At 41.9% G+C, this 13,315-nt stretch overlaps 1 protein-coding gene across 3 annotated transcripts in view; it reads right to left on the reverse strand.

Annotated features, from left to right (window-relative positions):
- Positions 1-502: 502 nt before the first annotated feature.
- Positions 503-13,315, reverse strand: part of DOCK11 (dedicator of cytokinesis 11) — an 85,921-nt gene continuing 73,108 nt past the window's right edge. For all 3 annotated transcript variants that reach the window (XM_064518345.1, XM_064518346.1, XM_064518344.1), the window contains 10 exons: positions 13,258-13,315; positions 11,696-11,802; positions 10,576-10,698; positions 9,543-9,656; positions 7,641-7,787; positions 6,325-6,535; positions 5,795-5,985; positions 5,059-5,159; positions 3,463-3,601; positions 503-964 (listed from right to left, as the gene is read on the reverse strand). In XM_064518345.1, coding sequence (XP_064374415.1) covers positions 842-964; positions 3,463-3,601; positions 5,059-5,159; positions 5,795-5,985; positions 6,325-6,535; positions 7,641-7,787; positions 9,543-9,656; positions 10,576-10,698; positions 11,696-11,802; positions 13,258-13,315 — 1,314 coding nt within the window. In that variant the 3' untranslated portion in view covers positions 503-841. The remainder of the gene's footprint in view (positions 965-3,462; positions 3,602-5,058; positions 5,160-5,794; positions 5,986-6,324; positions 6,536-7,640; positions 7,788-9,542; positions 9,657-10,575; positions 10,699-11,695; positions 11,803-13,257) is intronic.

Here is a 13,315-nt window from a genome sequence, read left to right on the forward strand (position 1 = left end):
TTTTAAACAGATCTTACAGATTATTACAATTTTTCTGAAAGGTGTTAAAGCACTTTATAATTCCCAACTCATTTTAAGACAGCCTCTAATAATTTCCGTATCTTTGCAAGTACGTCTAGCACTTTATATTTGTGTGAAGCCATGAATGGTAAAGAATAAAATTAGTATCAAATGACAAATCTCCTGCAGACATGCAAGGTAAGCCACAACTGAAAAGAGCCACAGTAAGCTCAGCTCCCACAGATGTTACTTTAAAATTATCTGTACAGGAGATGTATGAAAATTATAATTTCTGAATTAGCTTTTTGTTATTCCAGAGAAGGGTGAGTTTACTCTCATTATGTGAGTGCATAAGTGGCATATGGAGCGCAAGCCACTTTCCAGAAAGGGAGGATCTCTTACTAGTGACTACAATTTCTTCTTTGTGTTCCCTGCCCGAGAAAGCTTTTAGCAGCAGATATGGTATAATGCTAGTTTCTATACACTCTATGCTCCTTCTATGTACAAAGTAGTTTTACAGTTTATTATATTCCATTGTACAATTTTACATAGTACCGTTACCATTTCAATTCATAGTTCAGCAATTCAGTACATACTTAGATAACTGCCTTTCCATGTATTGTTACACATTTAACAAAAAAAAAAAAAGTAGAAAACAAGCACAGTGGTGCAATGTCCAGGCACTTTCAATGTTGCTCAGCAAAATAAGCAAGCACCCTGTTTGAAAGCACGGTAACTTGGAAAAAAAAAATTGAATCTTTGCTCGTTGTGGATTTTTTTAACAACCTTTGCACAGTTCCAAGTATTCCTGAGAAAGCTGTGTAAAATATCACCGGCATGTTTATATTTCAGCAGTGGGTCTAAGCGAGCAGTAACCTCCATCACCAGATGTTCCGCTGATTGCACAGAAGACGTGTAGAGAGTCGTGCATCCATGGCGAATGCATTGTATCTTCCTGGTACATCTACACAAAACAAAATAGTCAGAAATTCAGTAAAAAATTCAGTTCATTATTGTAATCCAGCTTTTTTAAAAGGTATGCGAAAGAGATAGCCAACCTTGTCTTCAAAGCTGTTTCGCAAAGGCAGCATAACAAAGAAACGAGAAAGAACAGTAATTCAGCAATTTCTGTAGCATGCATATATACACTGTTTTATATATTACTAGATAGTTTTCAGTTAAGACTATCCAATTTAGGAAGGAAACAATCCTCTCTGTATGGCAACTTCTTATTATACTCTAACAATAACAGAATTTTCTTTTTTTTTTTTTTTTTTGTAAGAGGTGCTCTAGGAGTAGCTGACCGTGTTTGGTTTTTATCCTGTCCTTCACCAGTAGGCTCAGTAAGTTACTCTGCATTTATATTACTGAAACTGAGATCGCTGGCCATCATAAACAGTTTCTGGACATCCAGTATTCTGCCAGTCTCAGACGTTTCCTGTACCCATTCAGCTGCAGTTCTCCAGTTTTTTGTTTTTGGGTAGGTTGCAGGCTGACCCAGTGAGTTACCCATCTGCCAAAATAGATGCAGTGCCTGTGTGGCTTTTGTGGCACTGAAAATACTTAGAAAAAGGTATGTTATTTGTAATAAGAACCCTAAATGAATCTAATATCCTTTTTATGTTTAACTGAGGAACTTTGCAGAAGAGGAAAACATGCTTCATTGTGTTTAAATTATTAGATATTTAGGGCATTCGATGGAAATACAAAGTTCAAGTTAACAGTTATTTACATAATGCTGTACAACCATGAAGAACAGTCCTTGTAAATACAATGTTTTAAGCTGCTTTTGGATGCAATACAAAATACTAAAGCCAAGTAGAAAAAAATGAAAAGTGTACCATTTTCAGTGAGCACTTCACTTTGCTGTTTGAGTTGCTGTAATAATATTTTGCCTATTAACCGAAGAGAACAAGGCAATGGATTTGTAAACATATATATATAGGTAATAGGGTGTACTTTAATAATGCTTCTTTGTTCTAAGATAATCTTAACTATTGTCCTGCTGAGATGCAGAACTGTATAATTTGTTTTCACTTTGAATATTGCAGAATTCAAAAACCACAAAAGTTCCAGCAGCTGCATGCAAATTAAATGTCTTGGAAAGCTTTACTTGCAAACAGTTTAGAGTAAGCAGGTGGCAACTCCTGTGAACAAACATTTCTGAGCAAATTCAGCAGGGAAGTAAACTTGCCAATGTAAAAGTGGGGGGAAAAAAAGCTGAATGTGCAAAATGCATAGTTGGCCCACTAAGAAAATTGTGGTTGTGGGCAGAATAGCAGGGAAATCTCGGAGCAAAAGTAAAGGGGGATATAGCAGTCACTTATCCTCCTACAGCAAAATTCAGCACCATCATGAGACTGTACTTTGTTTCCCTGCAATGACACTATACCCCCCTGTGCCAGCACTCGATCTGATTCCTCTAAAGATTATTTTATTGCAAGTACACTTGATTTCCAAATATCAGTCTGGTGCAGTTACATTATTTTGTCACTTACGCGTTTTTGTATCTGTTTCCACAACTCCTTAAATTATGTGGAATTTGTCTATATATTTTTATGGGCTTAAAATGCTGCAGTTATAATTAATAGTCACTCATGGAACTGTTGGATAAAAAGTAAATAAACCATGTTTTGTGCAACTCCTCTATGCTTATTCCTTCTCATTTAAGCCGTTATAGTTCTGATTTAAACTAAAAGGCTAAATTACTCTATGTAAAGTAACTAGGAAATTTTGAAAACATTCAAAAAATCAAATTTCAAGAATGATGAATCACTTAATGCAGTCTATACTGTTCACTTTATATGCTTGATATTATATATGTATACTTTTGTCAAAATGAACAGAGATTACTTCAGAAAGGCAGTTTTCATCTTATTTCACAGCTTGATACTAGATAGATGAGCAATTGCTCCTTGAATCTCTCACTGCTCTGATGATATTACTCAAATGTATTTTCCTAGAAGGATGCATGAAAACTTTTAAAATACAGGTCAATTAAGTTAGGACAAATATTTTAACAGTGCATATAAACAGCACGTTGGCATTAGGCCAAAATTCAAAGGAAAAATACCTTTAAAGAAAAACAAAAAAAAGGAACTTAGGCAGGACACAACAAAGGAAACTGAGCTTTTGCTAGCGAATTTCGACCTGTTACTTATCACAGGATTCTCACAACGTAGAAAACACGAGGCAAAACGTGGCACAGCATTTCTGGTGGCCACGGCAAGCAGGAAACTAGTTATACGGATCTCCGAAGGCTCCACCCTGAAGCACACGGTGCACCAACGCCACGATGGGGCTTTCAGTCAACAGAACCCGGGTCGTTAGGAGTTCACCAAACGTGCCATTTACTTGTTCGCATTCGGCGACTCGTGTTTTTACGTTTAGTTAAACAGCACGAGGAGACCCGTGGCGAGTCTGCAGGTGCAGAGAACCAGCTCCGCGGTGCGCAGTACGTGCCTGCTCGTGGATGATGTCAGAAAGCTCTTTCACCATATCCCTGAAGTTCGACTTCAGTCCCTCGTGGTACTCCAGCTGGTCCTCTTTGATGAGTCGCTCGTTGAGCTCCAGAGCAATTCCGCAGGCTTGTATGAACTTCCTGCGGAGGAAAGGAAAGAGCTTGTGGCATTACGTTTTCCGCCACCCCGGCAGATCTCTCAACTCTCCTTTTCTCCAGGTCTGGGACAAGTCATCTCCTAGGGGTACCTCCGGCCCGGTGGAGGAGGTGGCGGGGAGGGACCGCTGGGCAGGAGTGCGCTTTCCTTTGAGCCTGGGCTCGCGATAAGTGCACACGCGTCCCTGCAGCGTGACGCAGGGGTCTCGCACCTTCCCCACCGCCTCGGGCCCCGCACACGGCTTGCAGAGGGCAGGAAGCCCAGGCGGGGAGCAGGGGGAGGCCGTGGCGATGCACAGCTGGGAAGGCTGGACGGACTCGACCGAGCTGGATGTACACGATGCAGCACTTGTGCTCGAGGTGAGGTTGCTAAGAGCAAACACACCACCCGGAAAGAAACTTAGATCATGGGGAGCTGCAATATTTTCTTACTTAGTGTTGCTCATTTTCTTCACTTCATTTCACAGGCATGTATTCCTCCTCATTTCTCAGACTACGGTGGCAAAACAAGCATGCCTGGATTTTCTGGGCTTGTTTGTGTGAAGCACAGTGATCATATTTGTCCTTCAGGGCTGCAGAGCAGGGCTGAAAGGTGAGAACGCCTTCCCTCCGTTCTGCCTCCGTGCGCGGCAGGCTCACCGTGCCCCTGCCCTTCCTGCTCCCACGGCTTGCCACGTTACTCAGTACGCCAAAGGAAAGCAGGAGAGGCCCCAGTCTGCTCCTTCCACGCGGTGACTGGTGGGTGAAACGGGAGCCACCAGCACCCGGCAAAGGAATGGAGGAGCTGGTGGGCGACTGGTTCTCCTGGAAGTCCAGGACGTGCTCCGGGAAAGGCAGGTGGGGAAGCACAGTGTCCTGAGGGCAAGCAGGAGCCGCCAGGGCACTCCTCCTGCACGGAGGTAACGGGCAATGCTATAAGCACTCACCCTGAGGGACAGCACAGAGAGGTTGGGGAAAAAGGGGGAAAAAAAAAAAAAGCCTGTTTCAGGTCATATCGTTTCAAAAAAAAAAAAGCAACAGAAACAAGAATGGTGTTAAGGATGCTAAACTGGAAAGGGTTTTGCTTCAAAATATTTAAAGTCCATCATTTTCCCTTTGGAAAGACTGGGAAACAATGCATCATATGAAAGATCTCTGAAAACACGGCTGCCAAGTCTGCTTTTTGAATACACTTTCTTCGCACTACAACCTCAAATAGCCACGCAAACAGCTGAAGCAGGAATTCAAGGAGATCACAGCCCCGAGCTTGGGAGCTCTTGGCGGACAGGGCTACCTTGGCCCCTTCCCACCTCTGAGCACCTGCAGCCCCGGGAGACCTGGATCTCTGTAAGACACATTCGAGCATTCAGCACCTGCTGATTTAGGAGGCAGATAAAAACATAAGAAAAACAAGTACCATATTCTAACCATATGGTTAGTTTTTATTACATTAGAAATCCTACCTGAACATTTCTTTTAATTCATTCACCTTCTTAGCAGGGTATTTGCTGGACTGACTGTCACTTAGGAAAGCCCTAGCATAGGCCAAGGGACCAGCATTAACCTAAAAAGAGAAGCAATTTATGCTTGAACTTAAGTCGAAATGCTGAAACAGTTATGAAAGTATAACAATTTTGTTTTACTTGAAAACCATTAGCATATTATTTGAATACCACCAACCCTGCACTACTAATGTCACAGGAGGCATCTAAAGTTTCCAGAATTGAGTATTAGTTTTTCTATCTAAGTCTTTAAAACCTAAAGACAAATGGAGATAAAAAACAAAAAGGTAGTCTGTTTCCTCATACTTTCCTCTTATTTCTGTTTGGAAAGCAATGTGGTCTTAGTTTTAAAGTCACATACCCATCTGCAGAGAAACCAGGTTCACAAAAAAGCTACTTCTGCCTTACGTTTACAGTATAATCTTCAAGAATTAAGAATATTTCAGCACCCACCCACTGCAAATTGATGTGGAAATACACTTGTGCTTGACACCGCAAACACAACTGGACAAAACGCTTATTGCCATGGGCCACCTGCTAATATACAATTGTATGTGGCAGGAGAAGCTGTGTTGGCGAGATTATGGCTGCAGTGCTGCAAACAAGGTAGTTAATGATTTCTGGAAAGTAAATGTGCTGCATTGCCAAAAGATGACTCACTCTGAGATGGGCATATAAACATAACCCCAGGTCTTACCTGCACAGAAACACAGCCTTGCAACTTGAGCTGCAGTTGGATCATATCGACATCACTGGCAGAGCAGAGTTTTTGCAGCTCTGCTGTCTTGTCTTTTATCTCATCACTAGCGACATCAATTGGTTTTAAATTAACCTGATGTTCATAATTGACTGGAATTCTCTTCTTTACATACGGAAAGGAGTTCGAGGCTAGCAGAAACAGCAAATGAAGTTTATAGGTTGAAAAGCCTTTCAAGAAATGGGACTATTCTTCACAGAACAAATACAGGCAGCTCCTTGCCCTCAGGGTTTTACAGTGTGAAATCCTGAACAAGGCTCTAATCTAACAGCATGACTTATCCGTTCGTAAACATTTGCACACAGAAGTATAAGGTAAATCCTCCTCCAGCCTCCCGCCACCAGTAAGAATAATGCATCACAGTTGTGACTGAAACTGAATTTCTGACTTGTTTTGGATATTTCAATGTACTAAAAATATTCTGCAAAGAGTTCCTGATACCTGTCTCACATTTAGATGCTTGTACTTACTAGTTAGAACAGTCCTTTTTTTACACTGTTCTTCCACACTGCCGTGCTTTTTTCCAGATAAAGTATAAGGAGTTTCAAACACAAATCTATTGATGTTATGATTTCTTTCAAATTCAGTCTTTCTTTCAGAAATTTCTTTGTCTTCAAAGTAGGGCTTCACATAAGTCACTTGAATATGGGCATACTTAGGATCAAGGTCTTTAACGTTTACCTGTGAGATAAGAGGGTTACTTGCTAGAAGGACAAAGGCTACCAACATGATCGATAATCAGTTCACTTCTCCCTCCTGGGATCTGATTCACCCTGCTGCGACTCCCTGCTGCCCCAGCCCCACTGCAGGCAAGCGAACGACACACAACGCTCTCCCTTTGACCTCAGCTGCGATGGCACGGTGCTAAGGCCATCAGCCAGCAGACACATACAGAGGTGTGGCATGAGAAACACCTCATCTGGTGCCAGACAAGCTACGTCTGGAACAGATAGCCATATCACCGTGTCCATCAACGAAGCACGTGCTTGACCTACTTAGTCCTTCTGACGTGACCGCGTTGCTTCCAGGCCATGAGCTAGCGTCTATACAGTACTGCGCTGTGGCATGCAAATCCGCAGGCTTGCACAAAGCAAACTGTGGGATCGGCAGCACTGCCTTTAGTAACCCACACACACCCACAGCTGCAGCCCAAGGATGCGCACACCCCTTGCAGTGAGGACAGATGGATATTCCAAAGGAAGCGGAAGGAGCTACGGCTGTTGCAAGCTTTATGCTCAGTGAGAACAACAGCATGTGTCAGACTGGTGTGCAGCAGGGCAGTCCATGCAGGAAGAGCTACACAAGTGGGATGTCCAGGGAATCCCCAAAACTGCACCATAAAGAGGGGGAGCTAGCAAGAGGGTGCAAAGGATTTTCTCTTAGACCAGCAGTGACAGAGCAACAAGTGACCCTGTTTCCAACCATCTGCTCCTTTGTGCTAGTTCCTAACTCCTCCTGACACCAAGGCTCAGTGAGATGTGGACTGCAAATTTCCAATTCATAATTCCCAATTCCTTTATTTCCACCTGGGAGCCAGATCAGCACAAGCCTTATCAAGGTATGTAACATGTCCACACTGAGGCACGGGGATGCGAGAGGGAATTGGAAGCAGGGTGCTTGTAAGAGGGAAGAAGACAGGGATAGCTTCTTCCTTCCCACTGGCAAAACGGTATTAGTCAGACACAAGTGATATTTTGTCACACTCTGCAGAGCACAGTCTAGTATGTGGCCCTGACGTTCACTGCTAATAGCATTTTGTTAGCTTGTTTATTCAGTTTAACGCTACCTTGTTAGAATCCTGGATAATTTTTACAGTCTCTGACCCAAATTTTTCTCCATAAAGTTTAAGAAGTCTGAAGGAGATCTCCGAGAGGCCTGTCAGCTTGGGTTCTTTGTAGATGTATTCCTTCCCATCTTCTTCTTCAAAGAATGTCTAGCATTAATCACACCAAAAAAAAAAAAAATAGTGAGAAACAAATGAGTTTCTTCACTTGGGAAACTTTATTTTAAATTTGCTACTTCGAAAGCAACTTTATACTAACATCTCAGAAAGTCAAGAAGGTTTATATGGTTGTGGCTTGCATAAAGTGTCACTGAACATGGTCTGTTTAACAGGTTCCTTCAAAAATTGTATAAAAAATTAAGTTCCTCAACCAACACAAGCATGTCATTGCTGAATACAAAGGCTTGAATAGGACTGATGGGAAATCTATACAATGTGGAAGAGGAATTTGGCCAAAGGTTGGCTTTTAGGGAGTGCAGAGGCAGGCAAGCAGGAGAAAAAACACAAAAACAGGCACAGAAAGGAATAGAAAGACACATACATTGAATGGACCCTGAGAGCAGAGCCACGCGAACAGTCTAAAGAGAGGGATTTTGTGCAGGTTGAAGGGGACTTGAAGCAATAAAGAGAGAAATGTGCTTCCTCTGGTTTGATTCCTCTTGCTTTCGGGGAAGTGGAACTTACTGCATGTGTTGCAAATAGAGACAAAATTGCACGAAAGGCATCCAACTGCATCGCCAGCCCTCCCTGTAATGGAAACAGCCTGAAGGCTTCATACTTTGGCCAGCTATTCCAGTTAGAAGTTGTGACAGAGTAGTAAAACCATCTCTATGTTGTTGACAGATAAAGCTGGCAAGACTTTAAAATGAAAAACTGGATCAAGTATTGTTCATCAGGATAATATGTTTTGTAGCTTAATTGGAGGGAGACTAAAGTCTACCAGTTGTTTCCTTTTATCTGTCGTTAACCTTATTTGCTTTGTAAATATCCAAAGCTGAAGATAAGACAAGGACAAAAACAAAATCTATGTTGCTGCAGCAAAAGCTAGTGCTCAGGTATGTTGTATGTGTAATGATGGTGGTGTTCCTGTATCCAGGATAGTTTCAGGGGTATACATCATCTCACCTAAAAGAAGGAACCAGGAAAGACAGGGCCAATATCATTTACATAACATTTTCTAAAGAGTGGTTCTGCATCTCCCCTAGGGCTAAGGGTTCACAAGCAGAAGCAGACGGTCCCCATGGAAGATGAGAGGTAACACATTTTATAGGACCAACTGATATAGCTGGAAAAAAAAGCAACTGCTTTTAGGCACAGAATATTCTGTGAGGTCTGATAAGAGCATGCTTCTTGGAACTCCAAGCCCCAAATCTTCTCCATTTTTCTAACTATGTCAGATAGTCTAATAAAAAATACCACCTATTCCTACAAATACGTAACCGACACCGGTATATATTGTGCCTCCAGTTTCTCAGGTAACCATTTTACTCTGCTGATGTCTATAAGATAGCAGCAATTGTCCGTAGAAGAAAATATCTGCTACTACTGCTGGTTGTATACAATATGCTATACTATTACCAGTTATATACTACACACACTAAACTGCATTTGTATAAATTATAATAATAATTACACAGAATGTGGTTTTCTGAACCTGCTAAGCCACTTTCTCACTGCCGAGTTGCTGTATGAAAATTCCACCAGCGGCACCACAAGCTTTACAATAATAAAGTGCTCCTAGAAAGACAAACACTGGCCTGAAGAATGTAATATTGAAAAGCTTATGTATACACACCAGCGGCTGCACCCCCAGTAGGCAGCAGGCGTTTCAGCTGCAAAGCTTCACACCTTTAGGGGCCTGGATGTCAGGCGAGTGTTAACAGCCAAGCTGGTATATACACTTACTTGTCCATAAAAGGCCACTCTGAAAAAGGTTCCAAGAAGTCTCTTCCTCGAGTGCATTACCTCCAGTATCTTAGCATAAGCCCCATGAAGCGTTCTGTACAGCTGAGTAAGTTTCTGGAAATCAAATCTTGACATCATTAAAGCAGAATTATGCGAGCAGGAAAATAAATGTATAGCTAAAACACTGGAAGTTCCTGAGATATCTGAACCCAGTCCTACGGGGACTTTGAGCTAGAATTTCTAAAGAGACTCACTTTTCCTTTGAAAAACCTCAGTTTTAAGCACATGCTTAGCTTCCGGTCTGAGAGGTGCTACTTACTGCAATAAAGCCACTACCCTTAGAGATAAGAACTGAGCCTAGAGTCTCGGCATACTCTTGGACTAAGCCTTTAAGGGTATAGCAGTTTGCACTATTATATCCAGAAATTCTTTTCTGATTACAAACAGCCTTATGATGCAAAAATAGATCAAGGCTTTCCCTAGCTTCAGTTGTATAGTTGGATGCTGTCCTAGTGTGGAATGGGACGTGGGAGAGGTAGGGAAAGTGAAGCACTATTCCACCATCCAGCAACAACGGCTCTGCAGTAAGGATCACAGCAGAAGATGGGCAGGAGCAAAGGAAAAGATAGGACAGTAACAACTTCCTTCCTTCCTTCACCACTTGCCGCTGAATTACCTGCAAATTTAGTCCTCTCTTTGAACAGATCTCACTCCTTTTTTAATCCTTAAAACTCTGAAGTCTTTATGCATTAAAGGACAAAAAGAAACACTGGCTTTGATGGAGGATGACAGCATAATATTGAGGAGTGGGAATTAATACCTAGTAAGAGCCTTCTGTATCTGGGATTGCCTTACCTTTAATAATTACACTCCAGATCATTGCTTTTACTAATTTGTTTAATGACTAGCAATGACGCACAGTGTGTGCTTTACTGACACCAAGCCATTAACTCATAATTTCTGAAATAAAAAAGCCTCTTGTTTTTTCCTTAGCAATCTAGGAAATTACCTGAAATGTACAGAAAATGCCTACCTCAAATTCACGCCGCTTTTCATAAATAGGAATGATCAGTTTGGAAACTTCAGAAATTGTTTCATAACGCTCTGCCTTCCACAGGCCATCTATACATTGCTCCAGCAGCTCCACTAGGACTTCCTATGGGAGCAACCAAATGGGTGTTGTTGTTAATAAAGTCAAAGTTAGAAGTTAAAACATTTTAGCTTCACATAGTTCAACAGATACCAGAACACGTGGCCACAATTCCAGAAGTAGAAATTCATTATGTTCCTGGCCTTTCCATAGGCATTTTAAATTTTGAAGGAGAAAAAGATCATTTTAAACAAATTTCATTTTTTATAAATCATTAGCACAATAGCCTGCAAGTATCTCTTAGCTACTTAGCTACCTCCCCAAGAGAATGCAAAAACTTTGGGAGGGTCTGGAGATGACAGCCCTGGAAGCCAGATGTCTTTACACACTTAAAAAACACATCTAAGAAATGTGTGCAATGGGCGATGGCATGTGTTGCTAAGGATCCTCAAGCCTAGCCTTGATGAAAAGACAATCTAGTGGCGAGGTGGCAGGGCCACCTTGCTCAGCCACATGGCCCACCCAACACTGTTGCACGAGGATGGTGCAGAAGTAATTGTGAAGCTTTATGACTCACGGGAGGATTACTCTCCACTTCCCTGGTTCCCTGCTATGGTTTCTGGACTGTTCTGCTGATGTGTTGTGTTGCAGAGCAGCCTTAACTCGTGGGGCACCTAAGCTGTCTCCTCGCTTGGCAGAGCAGGACTGCACTTGACTCACGTTCTGCTCCTCCTTGAAAATTTCATGCTGCAACGCCCTGTGCCGGCAGAATTTGCATTTGCATCATGTGGCAGGCAAAGTTTGTGGTGTAGCCTTTTCAATCTTAGTGCTAGAGAAGCCTTTCAAAGGAACCAACAACTTGTACCGGTTTTACCGACCTGAACTGTACACCTAAAAACCCTTAAGCGCCCTTTTCTCTTGTGAAATTGTCACAGAATATTCTTCCTTACAGGTGCCAGCGCACAGCTGTAATTTATTATAGCTCACACACAAGAAGATCTAAAGCTAAATCCTAATCAGTTATCAAATCTTAAATCTGCAGGTCTGCATTACAGGACCTCACCTCACTGTAATGTACATCCATCATCCCACCATCTTCTTTCATTGCACCTTCTTCATCAATGTTGGGAGTGATTTTCCTGAAGGCAGTGCACCCACTGGAGAAGAGTTCTGTAGAGGACAAAAGCAAATAGCTTTACAGAATAATATACCTCAAGTGCATCACGCTTCAATAGCCAGCGAAGGAGTCTAGCTGACAGGAAGGTCCTACAAGCAGCAGAAGACCTGATTCCCATTTTTGCTACGGATTCGCTATATGGCACTGAACACATCAGAACCTCCTTGGCCATTCTTCGTGGAAGCCACTCCTAAAACGTAACCAGCACCAAGGACAACAGATCTTCCCGCACGCTATCTGGAGGTCATCTTTAATCAACCTAATGGGCTGCAACCCACTGTAAGTTGGGAAAGACAAGGGTACATTTGTGCACAGAAGATGCGAGGAGAAGGCTATTACCAGACACTGGAGAGCTGGGTAGTAAGTGAACAGGGCTGTACACTCCAAGCAGAAAGCATGTTTCTTTATGCACCCCAAAACTTTGAGTAATTCAGCCTACATATGTGCAAAGAGTGTCAGTAATGGAGATAGCTCATTGCATTCACTTGATATCCCTTTGGACTTGTTCCTCTTCTTTTTTAGAAGTTCTTGTTTTACCATGGTTTTGGTCAGCAGCCTCCAATGTATAAATAAAGAATGGCTAGCTTTCAATCCTCTCTGCTCTGTAACTACTTGAATTTTGCATACATATCAAAAAAAAAAGTCACGATTTTTCCAACTTAGCTAATACACAATACATAATTTGGAGGGACTCCAAGCCCCCTGGGCAGGCCATTCAGAGACCGTCCCGTCAAAGGGAGCACAAGTTGTCAGCTTTTGTGGACTCTTAACTTTCTGCTACCTTTTAAACGTTAAGTGGCCATTTCAGCAATACTCCTTCTGCAGAAATGGGGTCAACTGTGAAATAGATATTTAAAAGAAAACCTGCAAAATGGTGTTACTTTAGAACAAACTAGTCTGCCTTAACTTCCTGTTTTGCATTAAACCACAACACTTTTTTCTTTTCTGTGTGTTCTTTATCTATGTGTATAGTTAGGCTATAGCCTCATTTTTTGACTGAAATTCAACTATAGTTTTGTGTACTACCTATAGTGATACTTCTGGTATGATGAGCATACCAAGAGTCAGTTTTTAACATGAGCTTCCCCTCCAAGCACATTTCCTAATGTAAAATACATTTGAACATTTGAACTTAGATGTGATGTATCTGTTCTTATTTTACTCAGCAAAATGCCAATATGACCATCTAAGCAGAACTGGCCAGCCTAGTAAATGCCCGTACTTGAAAATCTGGATTCATTTCTTAAAAAACACTCATCTTCTCCCTTTGACAACCCATGGTGCACTATTTTTTTCCCCCTTTTTAGTTTGTTTAGAAGCGCTCTACAAATAATCATTTACCGAATCAGGAGAAACTTATCTTTAAAAAGATTCGGATCCCCCAAAAACCCAAGGGCAAAAGGTCACGGCATTGTCTTCCTTGTGCCTCTCTAACAGTGAACACTTACTTTTCCTGTGAAGAAACTCGGCAACAAGGGCTGCTACATGAACGTAACACATGGCTGC

The sequence above is a fragment of the Dromaius novaehollandiae genome, chromosome 11 (genome assembly GCF_036370855.1).
Source record: "Dromaius novaehollandiae isolate bDroNov1 chromosome 11, bDroNov1.hap1, whole genome shotgun sequence".
Taxonomy (NCBI): Eukaryota; Metazoa; Chordata; class Aves; order Casuariiformes; family Dromaiidae; genus Dromaius; species Dromaius novaehollandiae.